This window comes from Solea solea, chromosome 16, assembly GCF_958295425.1.
Source record: "Solea solea chromosome 16, fSolSol10.1, whole genome shotgun sequence".
In the NCBI taxonomy this organism is placed as follows: domain Eukaryota; kingdom Metazoa; phylum Chordata; class Actinopteri; order Pleuronectiformes; family Soleidae; genus Solea; species Solea solea.
In genome coordinates this window covers 15,646,287-15,672,632 of record NC_081149.1, presented here as the reverse complement: position 1 = coordinate 15,672,632, position 26,346 = coordinate 15,646,287, and the positions used below count along the sequence as shown (strand labels likewise).

The window sequence follows — 26,346 nt, the reverse complement described above, 5'->3', positions numbered from 1 at the left end:
GTCGCCTTTTACTGTAGTAATCGCTTTATCTGCCTCCACTATTATGACATTGACATGGAGGAAATATTCTCTACTACTATTTAGCCAGTTTGCTGTCTGTTGTTTTTGCCACTACTCATCACCTGCTGTGCGTTCTGCCACCAGAGCTCTGCCCTGACAACAATGCTCATTATGCTTCACAATGTCATCATTCTAGATCTTCTGTTATATATATAGTAATTACAGACTGTATATTTAAAGAAAGCAAGAACAAAATACTATAAAGCAGGCCTTTGATATGAAAGTAAACTACGGCCCCTGCCTTCGTCAATGACACTGGTTGCCGCTGATAATTACCATATCTGTGGTGTAATTGAATCTGATGCTCTACAAAAGACGTCTTCCTATCAGAAAACTAGATTTCAATGAGTGGTGAAAACGGTTTTGAGACTCCTTATCGGAGACAAGGGATGGAGATGGAACGATAAGGTGACTGCACAGCTGCTGTGCAGATTGCATTGGTTTCCAATTGGCAATATTTAAGATATTTATTGCGCTGCGATTTGAACTCACTCTAAAGCGTGTCCCTTATAATGAGACATTAATCAGGCAGAACAGATGGGGAGGAATAACAAGATGTCAGTCCCCTTGGCTCCAACAGGATCACTGATCGCAAAGATAACAATGTGATGGGAGAAGCAGGATGAGTATCTCTCAGGTGAGACATCTATTTTCACATGCAGGTACAGGGAGATAAAAGAATAAACTCATACAAACCTGCTGTTCATATTTCTGTCTGAGGGCATCAAGTTGCTCAGAGAACTCTTTGGCCTGCTTCTCCCTTAGGGACTTGGATCGGATCAGGTCCTCCTCTACCTTCCCCATCTAGAGGCACGACAGGAAAAACAAATACAAAATAATTCAAACACATGTAGTAGCCTATAAAATGATTAGGAAAAACATTTAGGCTGCGGTCACAAGCTAGAAACTAGACAGATACAGTATCTCCCCGACATGTTTGCTCAATATTATTAACATGAGCCGATGTATGGATATTCAGAACATATGTTCAGTGTGTCGCATGCTGGCACAACTCGCAAGCAACGTCATCACAAATCACATTCAGCATCAGAGTGAAAGTTGCTGTAATAATTTCCACTTAATTGAATTTAATGAAATTGCCACTGGGGAGAAATATAGTCAACAAATTCCATGTGATTATGTGGTAGTGATACTGTAATAACACAGCCCTATATTAGTGCTGTTATATTACCATATACATCAAGGGTTAATAATAAATGTAGCATTAAATATGCAATACTAGTAGTAATTTGCAGTTGCACGGAAATGACTCGAAGACTGCACAGACATCTGGCTCTTTGGAGTTTTCTGGGAAAAAAGGAAATTGACAATATTTCCACTAACATTTCTTGCAGCCAGCCAATTTCATATCTTCTATTCAGGTGAAGATAATCAATAAAAATTGGAAAAGTAATTTAGCGAAATACCGTAGTATCTGTATTGTGCTGTGTAACACCCAGGAATGTGTTCTGTTTAATCCTTTCAAAATGCCTTTTGAAAATATGCATGCAACAGAGATTTGACTCTGTATGGTGGTGCCCCCGCCCCACCACCACCACCACAATAAGGCAAACTCTTTCCTTTTAGTGCAGTCTAGAAGTGGGATGCTGATTTTAAAAGGAGAAGGATAGACAGAGGAAGGGAGTGATACAGATAATCCACGTAGATATAACACCATTTGAAGACAGGCGGAGGGAGATGATGACAGGAAGGATGGAGGGATGAAAACAGAGTGTAAAAGCTTCTTTTGAAGTACTTTCTGTAACATTGAAGCCTTAGCAGGGCAACGTGATGGAGTGACGGTGAGAAGTCGGGGAGAGAGGAATACAGGGATGCAGAAGAGACTGCTCCCCTCTGCAGTGGCTTTGATGCGGGCTGAGGATAAAGTCAGATTGGAGATTGGGATGCCGGGGGCTCAGTGGGGAAAGAAAAAGTGAGCAAGAGAATGGAACGATAAGAAGAGGAGGGAAAAAAAAAAGTGGGAGGAAGATAAAGCGATACAGACATTTTCCAAGCATTGAAAGAGGACATTGCTTGCTGGTCAAGTTTCAGACATTCTCTGCCTCACATACATCAATGTATTCAATAGCTACAAACCAAAGAAAACATCTTATGTAAGCTCACAAAGGGCTGAATATCAAAAGTATAGAAAATAATTCAAGCTTCTGAAACTTGAACTTTTTTTTACTTTAACGGCAAAATACTCAACGCAATGTTTTTGATGTCAATCAATCAGTAAATGAATGAATTAGTGAATTAATCAAACTTTATATAGAGCACCTTTCGTACAGTACAAATGTAGCATAATAAATAAAAGCAGAATCACTTCCAATCACTTCCCCTCTACCCTTAATTTCGGTCGGTGAGTTGGAGGGGGCGGGCCTTTACATTTGTCTATGCAAACAAAACTTGCCCTGACATACTGACTCGCTGAAAAACTTCCCTAATCAGAGACGAAAACTTGCTAATCTCCCTCAAATGCATTGCTGTAAAACATGCAGGAGCACACGCAGTGCTGCCTTGTCAATACAAAGTGCACACGCGCGCACACACACACACAAAAGAGCCATAGAATGCCGAATTGAATGCTGAACAAAAATGCCCATAGCCAATCTGACTTGTAAGACAGCGTCAGACGTTTACAGCCGAGTGCTCATCGATTGGAGAACCCTCCCAAAAAGCAGCCGCCCACACAGCGTGGAGAAATGATAATGAGGCTGGACTGATGTACGAATTAGTCTGGCTGCTTAACGTATGGGACCTTGTACACTGTAAACCTGATGAAAGGAAGTGAGGCCAGTTTGCGACGGTGGGGAACTGAACGCAGCGGCTTAACGGGCAAAAGTATAAATCATTTCATTCATATAGAATAACTGAATAAGTGAAAACAGCCTGGGGATAATTATGTTCTTGGCCGTTACATCCGGATTTTTCACTATAGGAGCAGTTCAAAGGTCCAGTGAAAGACCCGTGATCGGATGTAGAATGGTGCAAATCATTAGGCAGAGGAGCGAGGGAGAAGGAGGGAGAGGGAGAGAGAGAGAGCGTGACAGAGAGAGGAAGACGTACGCAGGAATTTAAGCACAGCCAACGTGGCGCCTTATTGCATCTGTGGTCAGGCTGTGTCTCTGCAACTATGAAATGTGTGTGTGTTACTATGGATGAGAAGACACATTCAGGCCGAAAACCATTGCAATATGGTTATGGTTCGGTTAGGGTTAAAAATGAAGGGCAAAAGTAGTAAGTTTATAAATATATTTAAAAAGAGAGGTCATAAATCATGTTATAGTGCAATTATAAGTTCCTGCTCAGTTAAGAAAAATGTAGTAAAAATAATAATAATGACTTAAATGTTCTTAGGGTCAGAAAGATATGGGAAGGTTTGAGTGAATTAACATTTCTGAATTAGAGAATGCCTCATGGCTGTCAGTGTTCTTTTAAGTATTGTAATACACATTTAAACGTATTTTCAAATAGTTATATTTCATTTATTTCAGCAAACAATTTAATGTTGCCACCCCTTTCTCTGCTCCTTGCCATCTCCTATTCATCCCCTATCACTTTTAAGTAATTGTTGTATGAATGTTTCGCTAACTTTGCACTTTGCGTTCTATTTTTACGTCTCTGCACAACACCTCCAACCTACCTCTGTGTATGGAATGGTGCTTTATAAATAAAACTACCTTGCCTTAAGTGTGTGTGGTTGTCTTGGTTACTGCCTGTCAAACAGCGCAGCTCTGTTTGTGGTAAACATCAAAGGAGGCTGGGTTAAAGTATATGTTTGTACGTCTGTGCAAATGCAGCTATAAGTGGAACATAACAGCAAACACACAAAAAAACATGTTCGTGAATATCAGAGGGTGCATGGACTGAATACTTATATAACGGGAAACAGGTGTGCACGGATACAGCTTATTGTTAGCCAACTTATTTTTTGTGTGTGTGTGTATTAATGGTCGACCTTATCAAGACCAGCGGCCCTCATGGAGACCAAAACCTGGTCCTAATGAGGCAGAACTTCATTTCTGAGGAATGTGTTTGGTTAAGTTTTTAAATTGGGGTTAGGATAAGGTCGGGTTATGCATTTACTAGTTATGTTTAAGGTTAGAGATAACATTTAGTTAAAGCTGTCCAAATGAAAATGAAACTAATGAGTGTCCTTCAAAGTATTACTCTGTGTGTGTGTGTGTGTGTGTGTACCAGACCTGGAGTTTCATGTCTGCGTAGGTCTTCTCAGAGCTGAGCTCCACCTGTTTCTTAAACTGCTCCAGTGCCATATCTGCCTGCTGGATCTGCTGCCTCTGGCTCTCCCTGGCTCTGTTCAACTGGCTCTCCATCTCCCTTCAAACCAAGCACACGTGCACAGTGATGAATATACGAAACAAAACAACAAAAAAGCCAGAGAAATGCAAATTCAGACCAGGAATCAGGAAATACTTCAAGAAAGTAAGAACTTTGCAAGACAGTCGCTATAAAGACATTTCAACAAGGAAGAAAACGCCAAAACGCCAAAATTTATACACCCATTTACTATTTTTGTTTTAATATATAGTGTAGAGACTTCAGGCAAGTCATTTTTAGCATGCACTTGCACAGTAACTATCAGCTTACTTGACAGTCTATCACACTTTGCATGTGTGTGTGTGTGTGTGTGTGGGTACCATGCAGGTATGCTGCTGCTGCTATGGCTGGCACATGTCAGGTCACAGAGTTGTGAGTGGAGTGGATTGACAAGCAGACTGAGAGGGACGGCCTCGTACCGAGAGCTGTCAGAGCCACAGTCAGGAAGCCCAGCAATAACAACATACATGGATAGTGAGCGACAGTCGAGCGCAACCCAAGGAGGCTGCACTGTATGTCGGCGCGAGTGAGAGTCAGGGGCGTGGGTGGATATTATTTCATCATTTTACTGATTTCATATAAAAATACAAAAGGACACAACATATTTAAACTATAGGTTAATAAAATCAAATTAGTCACAATACGATTACCTTATTGTGATGCCCTTTTAGACTTAGAATCATGATGTGCGTTAGTCACATGAAGAGACACACATGACTTGTTTACGACTTGGACACAGACGTGATTACAAAGAGCTGTGTCAGCTTGGGCTTGTGTTTTATTCACTCCAAGTGTTTGTCATTTGGAGAAAATGCTGCATAGACCTGACCACAAAGCTGCATGACCTTTTATTATTAATATCAGGACTTCCTCTCATTGCAAGCTAAACCATTGTGGGTTTTAAATGCCTGCTTTTATTGTTCTCTGTTCCAAACACTGCTATAAATAAAGATTAGTATTGGTAGTTGTAGTAGTGTTGTTACCAGAGTATGATTCTCTGATTTTCATACCAATTTTAAAAAATACATATTACATGTACACTAATGTAGAACATTTACTTAAGGAAGCCTTCAGTAGAGGCCCATGGAAGCCTTGGCAAAGGAATGACTTTGGTAATTAATTGTATTTTTCAAAACGGGTGTTCGCAGCGGACTGTGACACATTTCTCCACACAAAGCTGCAGGACTGTTCGGTTTGTGCGAGCGCGGACGGGCATGAAGCGGGAAGCATTGTGTGCATGCGCCCTAGTGCGCACATAAACCAGTGCGACCACAGACACGGATTTACAAAGTTCACACTTTTCACACACACCAGTCGTCGGAGCGACGGCTAAATATTTACATGCAGAAACAGTGAGGCAAATGAGATAAAAACAGCAAAAGGAAACAATAAAAGGGGATAGAACAGAAGCGGAGGATTAAAAGAAGAATGTGCAAGCTTTTCTCTCCTCTTTATAGTGTTCTGTCTCTTTGTAATTTTGGTCTCTCTCATGTCGGACATCAAACGACAAAGAGATTGTTTTGGTTTTTTCTTCTCCCCTACCAATGTTGTGTACTCTGTAATTATTAATCAGTCTGGTTGCATTACGGCCTTCCAGTCCCAGACTGACACTAAGAAGATGTGGAAAGGCTATGATGGATAAAGACAGAGAGAGAAAAGAGAGAGGAAGATGGAAAAGAGAATGTCACAGAAATAGCTAAGTTTTTAAACTTCCAAAGGAGAACAGAAATGAAGTGGGTGTGTGTCTTGCTTGAGAGACGAGAGGATGTGTGTGTGTGTGTGTATGGGTGTAATGCATGTGTGAATATATGGGCCTTTGTTCGTGAGCCACAGTTGCAAACTCTGTGTGTGACTGACAACTCTACTCAAGGAAAGCACTCTAACTAAGTTGGAGCTGGCTGCTGGGCCTGTACCTCTGAGGATGCACTGAAAAACTCACTGCAGTTTACTTCAACTATGTGACAGATTGAAACATCTTGCGCTGTGAAGCCGAGAACAGCAGGTAAACACGCGGCACCTTCAGTGATTCTTGGGAGAATAACTGTGTGTGTGTTTCTGAATGCGTGTGGTCACCAGAGCGGTAGACAGTGTGTCACCATCAATAACAGAGTGATGAGGGCCAGATGAGAGGACAGAGAAAAAGAGTCAGGGAGGCCTGGCAGGGAGAAACAGAGAGGGAAAGGAAGGAGAGGGGTGCCAGCGCCAGGGCGGCCAGTCGGCTTTAAATGGATCTCTGGTCAGAAAAGTGGAAGGAGAGGAGGCTCAAATTAAAGATGTGCCTTCTCTAAAGAGGAAGTCCTCTCATCCCTCAATGTTAAACTGCTGTTTCAAGGGGAGGAAGAGAGGGAGGAAAGGAGAGAGGAGTGTTTGTCCTTGAGCAGGGTGAAGGAGCTTCCGCCTCCAGCCGCTCAGGCAGACAGGAGGGGTGCAGGGATGCCGGACTACCCTGACCACACGGTGCCACATACCGCCTGTGTGTGTGTGTGTGTGCGCGCAAGTGTGCAGCACATGCTGAATATAGAAAAGGAACTCAATGTATACACACATTCACGTACAGTTAACAAAGATTTAAGTCACTGCGCACAAAAGCAACTGTAATTGCTTATGCAAATATTCTTTTCATGTAAGCAGAGTATTTAAGAATTGCATGGGCAGTGATGTGGGTGGAGCAGCACATGGAAAAGACTGACAAACAGACTAGAAAGCACACTTGCCTCTGTGTGCCTCTGGTCTCCAGTATAAAAAAGACAGAGAGTGAGAGTGTGTGTGTGTGTGTGTAGACGTGGTGTATGTGCAAGTGCATGCTAGTGCCCGCGCATCTGTGTCTGTGAGCTCATCCAAACGGAATGATAACGAATCCACAGACACATCAAAGGGGCCTGGAAAAAAGAGGGAGCACATAAAAAGAGAGAAAATGCAAAACTGAAATATTCAGCGCCCTCTGAAGAAAAAATAAAGTAGGCTTGGTTCTCGTCCGCATCCCCCGAGAAAGAGAAAGGGGGGGGGGGGGGAATAAAAGACAGAAACAGACACAGAAAGAGAGACAGACCACAAATAAGAGAACACAAAAGACAGACAGCACAAGGGCAAGAAAATATTAAAGACAGAGAGAGGAGGAGCTGAAGAGAGAAGAGAGGGAAACAGAGAATCATTGAGTGCGATGGCTTTAAAACTGCCAACAAATGTGGTCTGTTTATGAGCAGCGTTTGACAACGACATATGAAGCAGAATGAAAACAGCGAGGCTGAAAACAACATCAGCACACAACAATTATCTGGGTACTTGCAGGGAACAGTTTCGCCTTTAAAATACATAAGCGCCAACGATTCATTCATTCAATTGTTCATTTTTTTTTTATTTTCCTTGTAATTTTGTCTATTTTCTTACAGCAATCATTCCAGCCCAAAAACATTTCTTTTCAGCGTGGGTTTCGGGTGGAGTCAGCAACGTATCAGCGAACACTGCGGGGGAAAGAGGGCTCACTGCCTTGCTAAAACATCGGTGGATTTGACAGATGACATTTCAAGGATGAAGGGGAATCTGATGCAGCCCAGACTGACAGTACCACTATGTGGGTGGATAAACATGTGGGCGGGACAGAACAAGAAGACAAAACTACTTCTCTGTCTTCTATTTCCAAATGGCTCTACACTTCAGTTAGTTTTACTCTGGGAAGATGACAGAAAGAATCGTTATAGTATCCCTACACAACTCCTTATATATATATATATAGTTTAGACATAATGAAATACTGGTGTTATCTCATCTTATACTAGTCAAACTACAGCTTCAAATCTTCAGTTCTGAGAGAAAATATCTCACCCTCATTTGAAACGGGGTGTCCTTGCCTCTGCTGTGCCTTTAAATACTATCTGACATCATTAATTATGCAGACTACAGCATAATATCTTAAATCAACGAGGAGGAAGGAGTCCCTGACGTAAACACATTCATTTACATATCCACAACATTATAGAATGGAGAATGAAGCTGTGAGGGGTTTTTTTTTTAATGGTATGATGAAAGCCCTCAAGGCATTCTATGAGGATTGAGTTGTTCCAGAGAGTATACTGACGGGTCCTGCTTTAAGACCGATCAATTCTGTCGTTGAATATTTGTAAAGGAGCCGGCCGACGGTGAAAATGTCACATTTCTTTCTGCATGGCCATTATTAGGCACGGCATTCAACATCGTTACAGGCGTGACACCAAAGAGTCAAAAATATCAATCACGGACGTTCTTGAAGCGATTTGAGATACTGCAGTGATCAGATAAGTCAAATTCAGGTTTGTCAGAGCACAATTTCATTATCTGCTTAATTAACTATCCATTTTATTTTATGTTGAAAACCGAAAAAAACTCCTAGCTTTTACAATACTGCAATTATACACCTACAACGTAACTAACACACAAGGCTTATCTTCACATACAGTATAAATGACTTTTTGTATTCAAACACATCTCTGGAGATTAGTGTATAATATTAATGTCCATAACAGGGAACTGTCATTTTCCTTTCACTCAGACCCTGACCATTTAGACCCAGTTAAAGAGCCATTTACAATGTGCCTTTAGTCAGGTCAGTGGGAGTGAATTGGCGCTTAACCCGTCACAATCCTCTCCTTTCAGCTGAGCTGCCAAGGGAGTAAATATTGAACCCCCTGGTGAAGCTTTTCAATATTCAGGATCCATAAATCCACCTGCTCTTGTACCTCAACACTTGCTGAGTTTGCAGGCTGTTTAGCCTCTACTCCTACTACACCTCTGATACCCTTCTGGACCACCACTCCTGCATCCCTTCATCTCTCCTGTCATGGGAGAGGAATGCTGAGAAAGATAAGACCAGTTCAAAGACACACACACACAGAGAGCAAAGCATGTCTGCGCACACATAAAACAACATGAAAGAACATATTGGATGCGCCGTACACCTTTAAGAGTAGAGAGTCAACTCACAAAAATGAATAAATTGAATAATACAACATAGACAAAGACAATAAGAGTCTCACTTTTTTTTTTTTGCTAAAAACAGTATTTTTACTTTTAAAGATCAGAAAAACAAGATCCAGCTTGATGGTGTGTGATGTAAGAAAGCACGAGTGCAAGAAACAGGAATGAAGTGAGACAGAGAGCGCACAAAACTTAGTGTAAACCCTGCACTCCCATCACACATCCCACCCGTCGCAGTATGGACGTGCACTGGTGTGCTGAAGGGTCTCACACACAGCAAGTAGCCACTCAAACATGAGCACTTTTTCCCCCCACGCTGCGTAAAGTAGACGCTGCTTCTGCCTCTCCTGACTGTAAATGATCAAATTGAGAAGAGGTTACCGCTGAGACGCAGTCAGAGCTTCTATAACCCCGCACCACACATCAGCAGGCACATGTTTTGATGAAGCCAGTCGGGTGTCAAGTGGCAGGAAGGAGGAATGGGATAGTATTGAGGACGGCGTGGAAAAAAACAGCCTCTTTTTACTGAGAAAGAAATACAACTGAAGGAGACTTGTTTTTCTTTACCCCTACTTTAACCATTCAGGGGCTTTTCTGATGTTTTCAAAATTGTGATTTGGAGGTCACTGTTGCGAAAGCAGGCAAGCTGTTCTTCAAATCAGCTCCCTCTATCTTACCCCCCCCCCCCCCCCTCTTTAGTGCATCATTCTGTCTCAATGCTAATGCCCTGTAATGATCTGAGGCACGATGGGATGAAAGAAGAGGAGAGAAACTTGTTCCCAGCAAAGCTTTGTAGTGCTTTCTGTTGTTGTTGCTATAGTAACACAGATCTGGAGCTGGAAGTTAAAGCACGAGTACTTATTTGCATGGCAGGACAAGCTGATTATCTCTTTATGCTGGAAAGAAAGGAGTGGGTGTAAGCTATAGAAAGACAGACATGTGGATGAAAGCTACTGTATATACAGTGTACGCTACATATGAGCAACTGCCAACAGTCATTCAAGCCCTGCCTCAGGTACTTATACACACACACACACACACACACACAGGCTTGCAGAGCTATTCTTCTTAGGACACTGCATTAACCTCAACACAATTCAAATCTTAGCCCTAAATTTAACCAGTTCCTCATAATGAGGTTATGTTCTCAATGAGGATTACCGCTCCTGACAAGGTCTGTGTTTATTCCAGGTCGTAAAGATGCAACAAACACAAGTACACACACACACACACATTATTAATGAGTGATGTTTTGATCAAATTAAAACTAAAATATGTGGCATAGTGAAACATAAAAGAAATTCCTATAAGAAAATGAGCAGCTCTACTTGTTTCATTTCATCATCCATTTTCTGATTCTTTTTCACACACACACAAGAGCTGCTTTCTTGGTTCTCCTGCTTTGAAGTTTTCCTGGATCACCTTTAAAGACCACAGCAGCAGGCAGGTAGCAGACATCAGACGGCTTAGTGTGTGTGTGTGTGTGTGTGTGTGTGTGTGTGTGTGTGTGTGTGTGTGTGTGAAGCCAGAGTACTTAATTAGCTAAGAGTCCAGTGGGCCACTTGCCATTTCTCAGGGTTTAACGCTAAACGACGGAGCGACTCATTACTGATACCAACAACAAGGATAATTTATGCACAAATTGATCCGTCTGTTGTGTATAAGCTTGTCCTGTGTTGTCGGGCCGACAACGACATAAACAATAAGCACACAGAAACCATCACTGTCCCTTTGCGACATTTACAAAAAAAACAAACTGTAAAATGCTGCTTTCATTTCCTCTCACATCAACATAAACACAAAGGAATATTAATCGTCACCATTTTCCTCCTCGCATAAAAAAAAAAGGATCCTTGTTTTCAGAGGACGCTAAAGACACTAAGTGCCTTGAGCAACTGATGCTCAGCTCGTTCTTTTCAGCCTGCTGTGTCTGGGTTGCTATCCCATTGTGACGAGGGGGGGGGGGGGGGGGGGGGGGATGATGGCAGTGTGACGAGCAATGGGAGTGTGTGGATAGAACTGGTGGAGACGAGTTTGCAGAATGTGTCCAATTGCGGAGAACACTAGTTCCACCAGGGAAACTGAAATCGGCTTGTGACAAAGTGATGCTGTTCGGTGTGGAATTAATCACTCAGTGGAATGCACCGACTGCAGTTAGTCGAAGCTGAAGCTGTCAGTGGTGTGTTTGCACACTTCTGGAGGGAAGGAAGTGATGGAGCTAAGAGAGAGAATTATCCAAAGTGTAAGAGATGGGTTCACGAGTCTAACCAACAGGCAGATGTGGATGAATTAATATAGAGCTGGATTATGTCTTTGGTTAATGCCATTATTGCATATTTTTATTCACCACAAAACTTCAATAACAGCTAAAAAGTCAATCTTTTTTTTTTTTTGGCAGCCAACATGTGGACGTGTTGAGGCTGTAAAAGAGCAAATGTTATTAACAACACAACATCTGTAGAGCAGAGTTAGGTAATAATTGTCTGAGGGTTAATAATGAAGTGTCATCCTATTTTACAGGAGGGGTGGCTAGCAGGGTCTGAAGCTCCTGCTGAAAAAGCCTCAGCATGTAACACATAATTATATTGCTTATACATTTGTTAAGGTTTTGTTTGTTTGCTTTTATGTTCACAAATACAAGTATAACTTGTATAACTTGATGTAAAGTTATGATAATAATTCATCTTTCAGGTGGCTGCCCACTTCTCCCCCGTGTTCCCTCCACCTGTGCTTGGAATCATAGATAATCTATTTCATTAGCACCTCCCATAAAATATAAAACATATAAAATAAGGCAACCATAGCTCTCTGACGCACTTGGGAAAAGAGGGAGTGGGTGGAAAAGTTGTCTGTTTGCAGTCCAGTCGTTATTAGATGTGATTATTATTAGATTTTTTATCAAATGCTGAACATATTATGAACATGACACTCCTCTAAAGAAATATTCAGTCTATACTGTGCGAGCGTCATTATCATGTCTCACATGAAGAGTAAGGTAATGCCTTATCACAGGTTATAGTCTTTTTTCCTTCATGACTTTATTATCGTTGGATTTATATAACCAGATTAGGTTTAGTAGTTTCAGTGGTTCAACCCAGAAGCTCTGACCTGTCGAACTTATCAGAGTTTCCAGGCTCTCATCTAACAGGGCTACTAAAGAGTTATAAAAAAGATCAAAGAGTTTGTGCGAGGGTTGACTTGAGAAGCCAAACTCCACATTAAATCAGATTACACATACACACACGCACGCACGCCACTCTTACAATCAAAAACAACTCTCGATAACATTTGAAGCGACTAAATCAAGGGTAAATATGTGAAATGAATAATTATATAATACATTTATAAATTCTGCTGCTAAACTAGCTGCTTATGTTGTTAAACTATCACCAAAAATAGTGAAAATGTTGCTTCTCTACATGTTATCGAAGCATCTACTTTAATATTCGGTACAAACACTGACAAACCGTGATGTTTCACGGGTGTTTCACCAGAATAGTGTGTGCAACGGCTGCAGTGGCCACACCCCCCCGCCCCCCACCATCTCAGAGCAGAGAATAAGGCGGAATTTTGCATGATTTAAAACCTAATTTTTAAACATTTTACCACTCAAATTTAATATGGTGGCCACTCATACATTTTATGTATGATATTTTTATCACTTTTTAGGAACACAAAACCACTGTCAAGGATATTTCCACATTGATACAACGTTTCACAGAATCAATACAGTGTCGCGCCATGAAATACTGCAATGTTTTAGTGCATCAATATTTCAGTGTATCAAAACCCCAAATTTCGAACCCACACTGCCTCCTAATCTGTCTTCCAGCCTGTTCTATAATGTTCTGAACACACTTGGCCTTCACTACTGTACCTGAGTGCATCCTCTAGTTTGGCCATCTTCCTCTTAGCCTCTGATTTCTCCTTCTCTGCCTCACTGTGGATCGCTAAAACCTGAGAGGGTGAAAGAGAAATGAGAGTAAAGAAGCGCATGATGGAGAGATGGAGAGAGAGAGAGATAGAGAGAGAGAGGGACGTAAGTGAGTGCAACAGCAGACACCATCAAACATCACTCAAAACAACTCTCCTGCCGGTGACCTTGTGCATCTGGTCTGGTCTCTTCTCTCCATCACCCCATCAAAAGAACAATCTGAGCTGATCTGCCTGCACAGAGGGCCCCTCACTTTGGATCTATGGCAGCCATATGGGCCCGCCTTATATCCAGATACCACATTCTGACCTTCTTCACATATTTCATGAAGCACTCCTCAGGAGGGGAAACGGGAATAAGGTGGCTTCTCTTTCACAGTTTTCATCCTTCACTTTCACAGAAATAATAATTCAACATGCAGGTCGATTACAAAGATATAAATGGATGGCATAAAAAAATAAATAAAAATAAAACCCCAACATTCTTGTTATGAAGCTTAATCAAACTTCATTGAAACTGAAAAACAGGAGAAGTTGACTGACATTTGGGTTTTTCTCAGGCAGATCTTACACATCAATTATAGAACAACACTTATTTTTGTGACTTCTATAAATAATTAATAATCAGCAATGATAATAGTTAAAATAAATGCCCTACTTCTAGCACAAAGGCCCGTTAAGTTCTTGCAGGTGCGATCAGCCACTGAGGCACATTATAAGTGTGGCACTTTGAAGATGACCCAGGTGCAGCACAGTCTTAAAACCTGATCTTCACCCATGAAGGTTGGTCTGGTCTAACTCAGATCTTTAACAATGGCCTCTGTACTCTGTGGTTTACGACTGCGCTCCATAGCTTTAAAGAGGCTCCCTTAAAAGTTATTTTAGTGTAGGCCATGTTACACTGACAGCACATGATACAAAGAGAAACATTTCCCCTTTCAATGTTTTTTTTTTTTGCAGGGTGACTGCAAGTTTAAAGTTGAATTGCTTTACTTGATAACTCTTGTGCCAAATCATAAAAAAATCATTTCCAGAGTCCTTTATTTAGTCAGTCCAGTTTCACATCGACCTGTTAATCTCAGCTCTGACTTTACGAGACCAGGCATACAATTTAAAAAAATCAAGGGCAACCAAGAGAAACACGTGACCCTGTGCTTTGATCTCTACTTGACCGTAATCACGTTGTCCGGGTCTTTTTTAGTTTAGCGACAGAATCCCGGAGGTTCAGGGGGATCAGTTTTCCCAAAGGAGCAACGTAAACGCTACCTTTTTCTCACAGTTGATCTGCAGTTTGTCTTTTTCCTGCTGCAACTTTATCTCTTGATCCTAAAAGAAGGAACAAAAAAAAAAAATTACCCATACACACTATAGCTCATACTAACCCTAATGCATTTTTACAGCTAGTTTTGCTGCAGTGACAACAGAAAAGATGCTTTTTGTCTGTGTGCAGATGAGTTACACGCGCTAACACAAAGCGCACACATTTTGCCATGCAAACCATACCCTGGCTAGTTGGTGTCTTCGATGTTCACTGTCTTGCAGCTGCTGTTTGAGCAGAGCCACAGTTTTCTCCAAGTCTTCCATTACCTCAGAGGCCTGGACGAGGAAAACAAACACAATTAGTACATTTGGTGAAAAAGAATGTTTTTGTAAATTACATCAGCAAGGTGGGAAGGGAGAGCTGTTAGGAAACCATGTGCTAATGTGGACCTTAGCCGCAGACAGTGAATGCTCCTGATACAAGTGGCTTATGTCCGTCTCATGTTTGGCTTGGAGCTTCTGCACCATCTGCTCGTGCTGCTCACTTTGCAGCTCCTTCTCCTCCTGCAGCTTTGCAGACCTGCGGACAGTTAAAAGCTAGATTCAGATTGTGTGGTACGACTGTTGACTTCAAACACAGCTTATTTGAATGATGTTCCCCCCTGATGGTACCATGCAATTTGACAACATGGAAAGTCCAGTTTCCAACAGGTGGTACAGTTCGGTTCAGTTCGGTAAATCATGCATTTCATAAAGGGTATCCACATAACTCCATCCCATTTTTTGGCACCTGTTCACCGGGATACCAAGCACAGTGGTGCGGAGCAACGCACACTACAGTTTGTTGACTGATCGACAGAGACGCATCACTTGTGTGCGACGGTAGGGAAAAATGGTGGCATTTTCTATACGCAGCCACATGACAAGAAGAAACAACAAGCAATTGTGTGGCATTGGTATAATGTCATGCTATTTATGTAGCGGATGCAGAGATAGCCATCCAGCAACACAACCCGCAGTGTAAACAAAAGCCAGATCAGGGTTTAACATTCACTGTGATGACTATAGCACAATACTTGCTTGGTGGAAACGAGACCTGTGTTGTCAAGCCAACACGTTAGGTGTGGCATGAGCTTCTAATTAACTTTGTTCATTTAGAATTAGCTTAGTAAGAGGGTTTTTAATTCACTTCAAACTATTTGTTCGACATGTCACACAGCTCCACACCGTCTTTTGGCCTCCTGGAGTTCAACACTGATTGATGCAATGTGGATCTCCAGCTGGGCCTTCTCCTGGGTCACCCTCTGACGCAGCTCGTTGCCCTTTTCCACCTCCGCAGACTGCTGCTTCACGCGCCGCTCCAGCTCATGCACCGTTTGCTCCTGGATCACAAGGATACACAGACACCAATGAGCCGTCCGGCATGAACCACTGAGGGCACTGGGCAGAGCAAATGTCACTGGTCAGAAGTCGGCCGTATCAGGTTGCTTAAAAGGAAGAATGTAGCTCATAAAGTGGTCGACAGTTTCTCTAAAGTTATTCTTTCTTCCACATCACAATAACATTTCCACAGTTTCTGTACGATGATTGAAGTTAAGGATTTCAGCATATGAATAATAGATACTTACTGCTTTAGTTATCAAATATTTATGACAGTCTACTCCAAGGTTGACAAATTGCAATCAACTTGTTCAAAGATCTACTGTGTACGCCTTTAAAACCAAAGATATCTTAACGGGCTACGCCAAAAGGTCAAATCAGAAGTTTTAGTTTGAGCTAGAAAATTATGGTTCTGTATCAAGAGAAACATATAAGATATTATTTGAACTCAATTTCTACGGTCAGTAGCTGGACTCAACCTAGGGATGTGAGGCTCTATGGGTGGTAATGTACAACCTTATACTACAAAAAAAAGATATACATTGATGATAGGTGATAAGACTATTTAGGTAAGAGTTATTTTCCTACTTTTACTGAACATTAAAATACAGACGTTTCAGTCTGATTTCTGATATTGAATCAAGAAAATGATCAAAGTCCTGATGCAGATATGGTCTCTCAGCCTCACGTTGATGAAACGTCCCCTCTCTGCATCCTGTCACCCACCATGTGAGTGTCTTTGTAAGTGTGTAGAACAATGGAATGGAATGCGGGCAGCCTGATAAAGCCGACGACGGGGCACTGATTGAAGCTAGAGCGCGCTCACAGATGTAGACGATGACAGAGTCCGGCGATGACGGAGAGCAAAATGATGGAAGAGGAATGAGCGGTGTGTTTGAAAAGAGAAAGGAAAGAGCAGTGCCTGGCAAAGGCAGCAGCTGAGAGAGGTTTTTTTTTGTCTTTGTGTTCACAGTGTAGGGTGCTATGAAAAGGAACAAGGGGCCTGTGTTGTGCCGGGACGCGTGCTGACACTTGGCTTTCTGGCAGGAGATGAATAGAAGCACCTCTACATACTGAAGCTGGACGGGTACACCTGGACTTGCTCGGTAGGCACATATTATGATTTTTCTTTTACTAAGGATTACTAGGTGTGAAATGCAGACAACATAGGCCACATTAAGAGCCCCATGTGAAAGTGAATTTATGACCTTTTTACAGTTTAAGTGTCAAAAGTAAGGCCAGGAACTGGATGACAGCCTCCATCACTCATTTCCTGAGGTGATTGTCAGTCTGTATGTGTATCGGAACACGCTGCAACACATTCGTTTTCAGTCAGAGGAGGAAAAAGTCAAGCATAAGCTACAAGAAAGGGAGGAAGTCCTGAAGAAAAGGCATTTTTAAGTCGCTGGTAATTCAAACACGCACCTGATCATCAATGCTGGCTCTGCATGGGGAGTTTTGTACATCGCACCAAATAAATACTGCTGTTATTTACCATATATAAGTAGTACTACTCACCACTATTTATAACACACCATATTAATAATGAAAGGTCATTTGGATATTTGGACATGCACGTACCAAAGTCAGATGTTTGGCTGGTGCAATAAAGAGACAGATACCGGCTTGTCTTGTATTTCGAAACATCTACTTAGTCATTCTATCTGTTCTGCCCTTTGCACAGGTAACGTCCAAAAATAACAACATCTGACATATCTCCAAGCCCTGTGCGAGATATGTGATCCGCGTTGGATAGAAACCCAACCAGGTATCGATGGTAGGAGGAACATTCTTCGTTTCACTGTGATTAAACGAGATCCAATGTGCTGTTTTTGAATGAGCATGAATCATCAATCTGGATTTGTCTTGGCTTGTGACCTGAGAAAACCTCTCACATCACATCCCGGGTAGTAACTTTTAGATCCCCTCCCATAGTGAGCAGAGGATTGAAGATACCTAAAAAACATGGTGTCATACGGTGTCGTTTACTGTGTACACAGTGTGTGAGTATTCAACAAAAACCCAACAACATCTGCACAATGTATACATTAAACTACGGTTTCACCCCTGAGTCATATCTTCAAATTTATATACTTCTATAAACGACAAAAACAAGTCAACAGAGAAATGTGCAATAAAAGACAAGATAACCTTGACTTTAAAGGATTAGGCTTAGAGGCAGCTACAAGAGAGGTGTAATAACTCAGCTGGTGAGTCCACTTTGAACATCCTAACCTAGGTGTGTGTGTGTGTGTGTGTAGGTCAGACCAAATTCATAGCAGGACAGCAGCTAATTTAAAATGACATAGGGCTCCTTTCATTCTCCGGGGCCTTGTCTGTCTTTAATTATTAAAAGAGGGGCCTTACCACTGGCCCTGCACTGTCCAGTGTTTGATGTCTTTTAAATGTGGGCCTGCTGACAGATTAAGGCCAGGAGCAGTGTGTGTGTGTGTGTGTGTGTGTGTGTGTGTGTGATACATATGACACTCCATTAATGCTGTTACTGATAAAAGAAATACTTTTTATGAAGTGGTGTAATCACAAGGCCTCTAGTGTTGATCACGACCAACACAATGTGCTTCATCCCACATACAGTTTGAAGCACAGCCCTCGCCATGAGAAAGAAAGATTTTATACACACTTCAAACAACTTAGTAAAAATGACAGATACGAGATGTCAAAGTCACTTTTTGGCAGGACAGAGTCATGAAACGATGAGGGTCACTGCTTTGTAATCTGTGGTTTGACTGATGTTTACATTTAAGCGGCTAAACAAGGCTTGGTGCCAAAAATGTGTCTGCATTTTTATCCCATATCGTGATTGTTCCTGTGAAAATCATGTCACACCAGGTCTGAGTGAAGTCAAAACTAACTGTTGCAGCTTGATGCCATTTGGGGTCATCCACATGAAAGGCTGTCGTAAATTAAAAGTTGACTTAACCAAGATCAGTAGGCGCATAATGTGAAAAGAATATGCACATTTTAGATATTTATCATTCCTTCTAAAAAGTTTACAAGGGAAATAGTCTTTGGTGTTAAGTGGTAACAACTGATGGACATCTGTTTTTGTAGGTCACAAGTCGCAAATAAGAAAAACTGGATACTGCTGGTTCAAACTTTAACAATGACAAGTACTTCATAAACTGTTTTTTAAATGTTAAATCATTTCTCGGACTGCGCGATGTCTTTTGTTGCCATGTGTTCTTAAACCAAATATTGACTGTGTTTTGGGGCTCACAAACATTGGTATTCATTCACTCTTGTTTATGTTTTAGATCTAATAAAGGTTATGATTAAAAGTTAAATTCCATAATGCCAATAATCAAAATTTGAGTAATAGCAATATTTTCCTGAAATCATTAGCCTAAACGTATCACTGGATATTTTACAAAAAAAACAACACTTTTACACATTCACATATTGTCAGTAAACTCACAGTGGCCTGTGCCCGGGAATTATACTCTGCCTCCATCTTAGCCAGTCTATGGTTGGTGTCTTCCAGCAGCTCCTGGATGTTGTTGGTGTGTTTCTTCTGCAATTCAAACTTCTGCTGCTCCATCTCTGTGACAGCAACATGCAGCTGAAAGAGCAAAGGATAACTACGCATCAGTCACAGTCGGATTCTTTCTTTTCTGCACCTATTCAAGGGGAAGACACACCATTATACATCTATGCGTGTCTTTCTATCACATCTGAGAAAAATTGTTCCACGAGGTTGCCCATCACACACCAAGTGACTCTAAAGACACTGATTTTTATTACGAGTTCACTGAACCGCAACAGCTTGAAAAGCTAGTGCTATTGGATTGAAAACACACTTTACTCAACAAATCAGCACTATAAAAAATCAGAGGTGGAAATGAATGAATTACATTTACTCCCGTCACTGTAATTGAGTAGGTATTTTGAGTACTTGTACTTTAATAAAGTAATTTTTAAAATTTGTAATTTTACTTTTAATTAGGTATGTTTTTTTGGAAGCACTGTAGTTAATTTTAAGCTACATTTTAAATCAACTCAGTTACAGAGTAAAAAAAATATTGGCCTGAATTTAAAAAACATTAAATAACATAAATAAATAAATAACTTTGGCATTATTAGGACAGGTGATTTGGCATTTTATGCTGTCAGCACTTTCGTTTGTAAAAGGTTTGCCTTTAATTAAAAACAATTAATGTGAGATTTGTGTCCCCCTGACACAAGAAAGAACCCCAACCTTGTTATTATAAGAACATTTAAACAAGCAACCTTTTTACTTCAATTTGAGGACATTTTTAGACCAGTACTTTTACTTGTAATTAAGCAAAAATTTATTATTAGTGGTACTTTCACTTGAGTAGAATATTTCAGTACTCCTTGCCACCTCTGCTTAAGTGTAGCATGAGAGAATACAGATTTTATACAGAGCCTCTGTTCTTGCAACGAAGCCTGCTCGTCTCACACTAACTTTCTTTGGCTCAGGGCTGCAGAATATCCAAGCCCTTCTTCCACTTTTCCTCATACCTTCTTCTCCCACTCGTTTTTCAGGGAGTCAGTGCTCTGATCCAACATCTTCTTCAGCTCAGTAATCTGTTTTTCTTTGCTCTCGCAGATGACCTGGGATTCCCGCAGCACACTTTGAACTGCGGGAGCACACACACACAAAGATGGAGAGCAGTCAGGCCCTGCCACAGGGTATGTACTCACATTGACACACACACATTGCAGTACATCAGTCTCAATAAAAGCATTGATTCAAATGGCCAGTACTGATTCCCCTAACCAAGTTATTATCTCTAATCTTTATGAGCCAGGTGAGAGGTCCTAAAATAAAATAGGGAGGAGAAAATTCATCATGCAGTAAAAGGCTCACATTGTGAGATTAAATTTTGAATCAAGCAGCACAGCTGGAGAATGTCACTCTTCACCAGAGCCCCGTCTCCTGTGGACTTGCATCTTTTTCGGGCTTTTTGCTCCGAGTGTTCAGAGACACTAGTATAAACATCCTTCCATGTTCACCCTGCATTCTTGCGACCCCCTCACCTTTCTTCTCCAGCTTGTGGATCATCTCCTCTGACTCCTTCAGTTTGGCCCGGTACATGCTCTTCATCTCCTCAATCTCACCATTCTTGCGGTCCAGGATCTAAAGAGAGAGAAAGAGGAAAAGGAGAGGGATTCTTTTCAAAAAACAATATCACCGTTCTTAGTAAGTGTGACCAAATGTCTTTTATAAAGTGTTCAGTAACATCACAAGCAATCAAATCTATTAACCAGGACCTGCACTGTATTTCACTGCAGGGAGTTAATGTAGGATTCATAACTTCAAGGAAGTTTGTCTTTGGAAATGTTCTGATCAGTGTCATTTGGTTCTTACAAACAAATCAGGGCCTTTGTTTGTAAGAAAACACAACTGAGCAGCTTTAAACTGGCAACAAACATTATCATCATGACATTATAAAGGATTGTTTACATCATAAACAATTTTGTGGACTTCAAAAAAAAAGAAGATATATCCTCTAATATGATCAATATGATCATCTGACAAATACAAAATACAATTCTTCACCTATAAAACGACAAGTAAACATTATGTCTCTCATAAAGACATGGAACATTTAGAACACATAATTTGCGCTATGACCCGACGTCGTTTTCCACTAATCCTGAAGAGACTGCGGGCTAACTGAGTGAAATGATGACTGAGTGAACCACCTGTGCTAAGGTGCAATGAGGCAACTGCATCTGCTTGCTGCTGCCATCTGTGTGTAATTAGTTAAATTAGACCATGGAGAGTCGGAGCCCGAGTATGAAAGGACAGTTTAACACTCAAGTGGAGTTTATATTGCTTACCTTTATAATACACATATACAGGTTTATTATATAACTGGTCTAACTGGTTGTGTTTATATATATATATATATATATATACACACATACATATATATGTATACATATGTATATAATATTATATAATATTATAATATTATATCTGTAATCTGTCCTACTCTCACGTTAATAAATTCTGCTCTCACTCTGGGATTACGTCATCTAATTAACATGTTAATCTGATTATATTTTTAAGCACAACTGATAACAGCATGCATACGAAAAAGAGTAAACGGACATGTGCAACAACAGGTGACGCTATGATTTTCTGGGTAAATGACGAGTGAGGGAGGTTATTTTCCAAGAAGTGTCCCAAAATGTCGAAGACTTTATCTCTCCAGTTTTTGTTCTACCCAAGTGCACTTAGTCACCAAGCCTGTCATCCTCTGTGTGAACAAGATAGGGAAGATGAAAGGAGGATGGGGGGGGAGACTGGAGTAAAAAGTCACCGAACATTTAGGGATACTCAGTTTTTTTTCCATTTCACCAACCGAAAGAGAGTGTTGTCTTTTTAGGGGTCCAACGAGTCAGACACTGACACAGTGTCAGGTCCAGGGAGAGTGCATTAGACAGAGGGAAATGACAGCTTTTAGAATGCCAATTTTAGGCTTTTATAAGCCATCCTAATGCAGGAGCAGTCCAGCCCGACTGTCCGCAGCTTTAACTAGTACATTAAGTTAATTAAGAGAGTAGAGCTGGAGAGAAATACACATAAACAAAATCTGTAGCTTCCAAAGAAAATGACAAACAAACAAAATTCGAGTATGAAAATGAGTAGGAAATGTGAAATTTGTGAGTAAATACTGTAAAGTAAAGCAGCTGTGAGTGGTCATCAAGACGAGAAAAGCAGTTTAGAGTTGATATTGTGGTCAGCTGTTCATCAATAACACAGCTAAACACAATAAACACATAGATGCACTTCTTCACCCCATGCCTCCTTCATTTCATGCAAGGGGGACAGTGACCAATAGCCTTTTAGCAGAATCTACATTTTTCATCCATCCATCTTCTACTGCTTTATCCTTCACAGGAGGGTCGCAGGAGATGCTGTGCCAATCTCAGCTGGCATAGGATGATAGGAGGGGTACACCCTGGACAGGTCGCCAGTCCATCGCACGGCTACATTATTCATAAGGAAACTACAAAAAAAACTAAATCTTAGCTCACCTTCCATCACTTTCACCCAACAATCACTCCACTTTGAAGCCACTACAGGGAATAATGGGTACAATTATGAGGAAATTCATTTGGACATATCTTGCAATCTGTGTGTAATTGCAGAGTGACGAAGGGAGAGCGAGCGAGGGAGCTGTCATCCTGTCTCTTGTCAAACACAAAGAAGCCACGGGCATCTTAAAGTGGAAAGAAAAATGAAGTGTTTTTTTTTTTTGTTTTTTTTTCCCCTGATTTATTAAAACCTTCTGTGGCAACAAAGACAAGTCATAGCGAGGATGTGACAGATCCCAGGTGCTTGATCTGCAGCCTAAGTGTGAAATAAACCTGATTTTACTGCTATTTTCAACAGCTGGCAAAGACCTTTGAAGAGATGATTATTTGGGAGATGGAGCGTTCAGAATAGGACTCGCTGCTCTATCAAGTAACAATGATAGCTACTGTCACACAGGTTAACTAGATTCCATTAGCACTAGAACTTGTCCAGTTGGCCAAGGAAAACAAGGAATCCCATTGAAATTGTATCTGTTATATTTCACATTATTATATATAGACACTAGTTATACAGTGAACTTTATACTGTGGTTCTACACATGAGTTGCCCGATGAGATGAGGTGTCCGAAAACAGTCTAACTTGACATTCTCCAGAAGCAAACACTAATTCAGTACAAGACAGTGTTGTGGTGGACAATAGACTTAACATACACTATACATATTTACATACTGTGGCTATAAGTCACCTGCGGTTTGAAAAGGTAACCCTCAGTATGGATTCTTACTTTCTCAACATCTGCATCATGTCTCTGCTGCATCTTTAGTTTCTCCTCCTGGTGCTTGGACTCCAGAACCTTTATCTTCATCTCAGTCTGGAAACACACAGAAACCAAACGTAAATCACATTTAACTTTCTACTGGTTCAGTTTTTTTTTTTGAAGAAGTAAAGCATAACTTGTGTTTGAGGGACAAAGTAATACTCATTAAAAAGTTTAAGTTGAACTCAAGGATGTGTTCACATTTTTCAGAGACAAAAAAAAACACACATCACCATATAGAATGGCAGGATGACAGCAGTGGCATAAATAGAAATAAGAGTCCCATCTTAGTGTAGTTGATGAAATAAACCATGGTAACATTTATAAACATTCATCCACACGCACACAGCTTCATAAACTAGCAAGGAAGAATCTGAGATGAACCCAACACTGTGTGTGTGTGTGTGTGCGTACGTGTTTGTGATAAGGTCTTCAGTCTGTTTATGGTAAGAACAACAAGGTGGAAGCCCGCGTGTTCGTGTTCTTGCACTCATTGCAGCTTAACATGGTGAGAGCGGCTGTTATGATTTCAACACAGTATTTTTGGAGGATCAAATGTTCAATGATGTGTGCGTGTGAGAACAGATCTCCTTGAGCCAGAGGGCTTCTCGGCGCTCTCAGTCACACAAACCCATAATGACCTGTTCATCAATGTCTGTAATTGACCGAAAACATTACAATCCAGTCTCCATTTGACGAAGGTTGTTTTTTTTTTTTCTTGTACAAAATTAGCCATTAGTCATTTGTGATTACTGGAAAATAATTATCACGTCTCTGGCAACACAAAGACACGGCCTGGTCTTGTTCCCTTTGCACTGCAGCACATGTTTTGTTAGTGTGTGTATGAAAAGAAAAAAACAAATCATCTCCTTAGTAACACTTTAATAGTACAGTCCTCCATGAAACGGTTATAATCTGCAATGTAAGAATAATTAAAATCACATAATATGCAACCCCATTCATTTTACAATCTTTTGTTGTTTTCATTAACACATTTTACATTTGCTCCTTAACACTCGCACGCACACACTTTCTATTTAGTTAGCTGCAAAAATACACGCGTTGCTTCTCACGGATGGACGACACACGGAAAGACAAAGATGGAAAGATGACCTAAGGTGCCCTCTGCTTTGATGTCACAACTCGTGTTTAGTCACCGTCTGCTCTGGTGTGTTAATCAAGCCCGGAGCACAGTGACAACATTCTCCCTTTGAAAGTGTGGCTGTGTGTGTGTGAGCATGTCAGCAGTTAACAATGTCCTGGGGCTAGCCCTTGTTTGTTCTAGTCATCAAAACAATTAAGCAGAGAATTCCCACGACTTGACTTGGCACAGTCAAAACACCTCAGACCTTCTTGTACTGCTATACTCAAAAAGGAGAGGAACTGTGCTAACACCCCAATGTAAATTTAATTAAAGTACTATATGGTCAGTCATCATCTACCACTTTATCCTCCACCAGAGGGTCGCGGGGGGTGCTGTGCCAATCTCAGCTATATCAGTACTATATGGGGAGAAGTGTAAATATAGATACTAGGGCTGTGACTAACAATTAGCTGAACTGTTGATTAATCTCATGATTACCTCCTCAACTGATCAATTAATAGTTTGGTCTGTACAACGATGCAAAGTGTGGAAAGTGGTTTCCAAAACGTCAAAATAACAACATCCTCTAATGTCTTATTTGTCCACAGACCAAAGATTTTCAGTTAAATGTCATACAGGAGAGCAAAAATATTCACATTTCAAAAGGTGAAATCACTCGTCAATTTACTAGTTAGTAGTAGCAATTAGTTACTAATAGATAAATCGGTTCAATATTGCAGCTGTAACTGATAAATACACCACGAACATGCACTGTGAGTGAATTGGTGGAATCTTTGAAGGCCCTCGCTTCGTATAACCTCATTATTGCACTGGAGGTGCATTTACACAGTGTATCCTTGACAAAGCTCTATTAAATATTCTGCCTGTTTATTCTCTGTCTTTTCTCCTGATTTACTGCAATTCCATGTGAAGGGACCACAGGAGACCTGTCGCAAGAGAACGAAAAAAAGCATGTGTGAGAAAGAGATGGGGGGGCGGCGCGGTGATAGAAAAGCAAGAGGCCAAAAAAAAGAAGAAGAAAGAAACATAAATAAAAAAAAACAACATGGGGGTGTCACTTTCTCATCCTTTCTTCAAATGGTCTTTGGAGAAAGTTTGTCTAACTAGATCAGGGGCGTTTGAAACTTGTTTATAAAAGCATCGGTGAAGACAGGAGGAGGAGGAATGTCGTACACCTAAGGCTTCTGAGATGTCTTCAATAAGCTTAACTGGGTGGTACAGCCCCCCCCCCCCTTCTCTTCTTCAGAGTCGTAGCGAGCACTGTAAGATGCCAAGTTTTTTGACACTTCACTCTTGAAAAGATGAGAGGGCGAGGAGGAGGAGGAGGAGGGGGTTATGACAGAGGGAATGCAAGAAGACGATGAAACGGTTGCTTTTTTCTGCTCTCAAAAGTGGCACGGGGTCAAGCCCCATTCCCTCAGGAGGATGTGTTCACAAATCGTCTGCAAACTGTTTGGGCTCCACAA

At 41.0% G+C, this 26,346-nt stretch overlaps 1 protein-coding gene across 2 annotated transcripts in view; it reads right to left on the bottom strand.

The window, feature by feature from the left end:
• Nucleotides 1-26,346, bottom strand: part of LOC131475427 (axin-2-like) — a 120,483-nt gene that overhangs the window by 78,154 nt on the left and 15,983 nt on the right. For both annotated transcript variants that reach the window (XM_058653547.1, XM_058653546.1), the window contains exons 9-19: nucleotides 23,743-23,829; nucleotides 20,947-21,046; nucleotides 20,428-20,546; nucleotides 19,361-19,504; nucleotides 15,772-15,926; nucleotides 14,995-15,124; nucleotides 14,788-14,880; nucleotides 14,551-14,610; nucleotides 13,229-13,308; nucleotides 4,266-4,401; nucleotides 757-864 (exon numbers count right to left, since the gene is read on the bottom strand). In XM_058653547.1, the coding sequence (XP_058509530.1) occupies nucleotides 757-864; nucleotides 4,266-4,401; nucleotides 13,229-13,308; nucleotides 14,551-14,610; nucleotides 14,788-14,880; nucleotides 14,995-15,124; nucleotides 15,772-15,926; nucleotides 19,361-19,504; nucleotides 20,428-20,546; nucleotides 20,947-21,046; nucleotides 23,743-23,829 (1,212 nt within the window). The remainder of the gene's footprint in view (nucleotides 1-756; nucleotides 865-4,265; nucleotides 4,402-13,228; nucleotides 13,309-14,550; nucleotides 14,611-14,787; nucleotides 14,881-14,994; nucleotides 15,125-15,771; nucleotides 15,927-19,360; nucleotides 19,505-20,427; nucleotides 20,547-20,946; nucleotides 21,047-23,742; nucleotides 23,830-26,346) is intronic.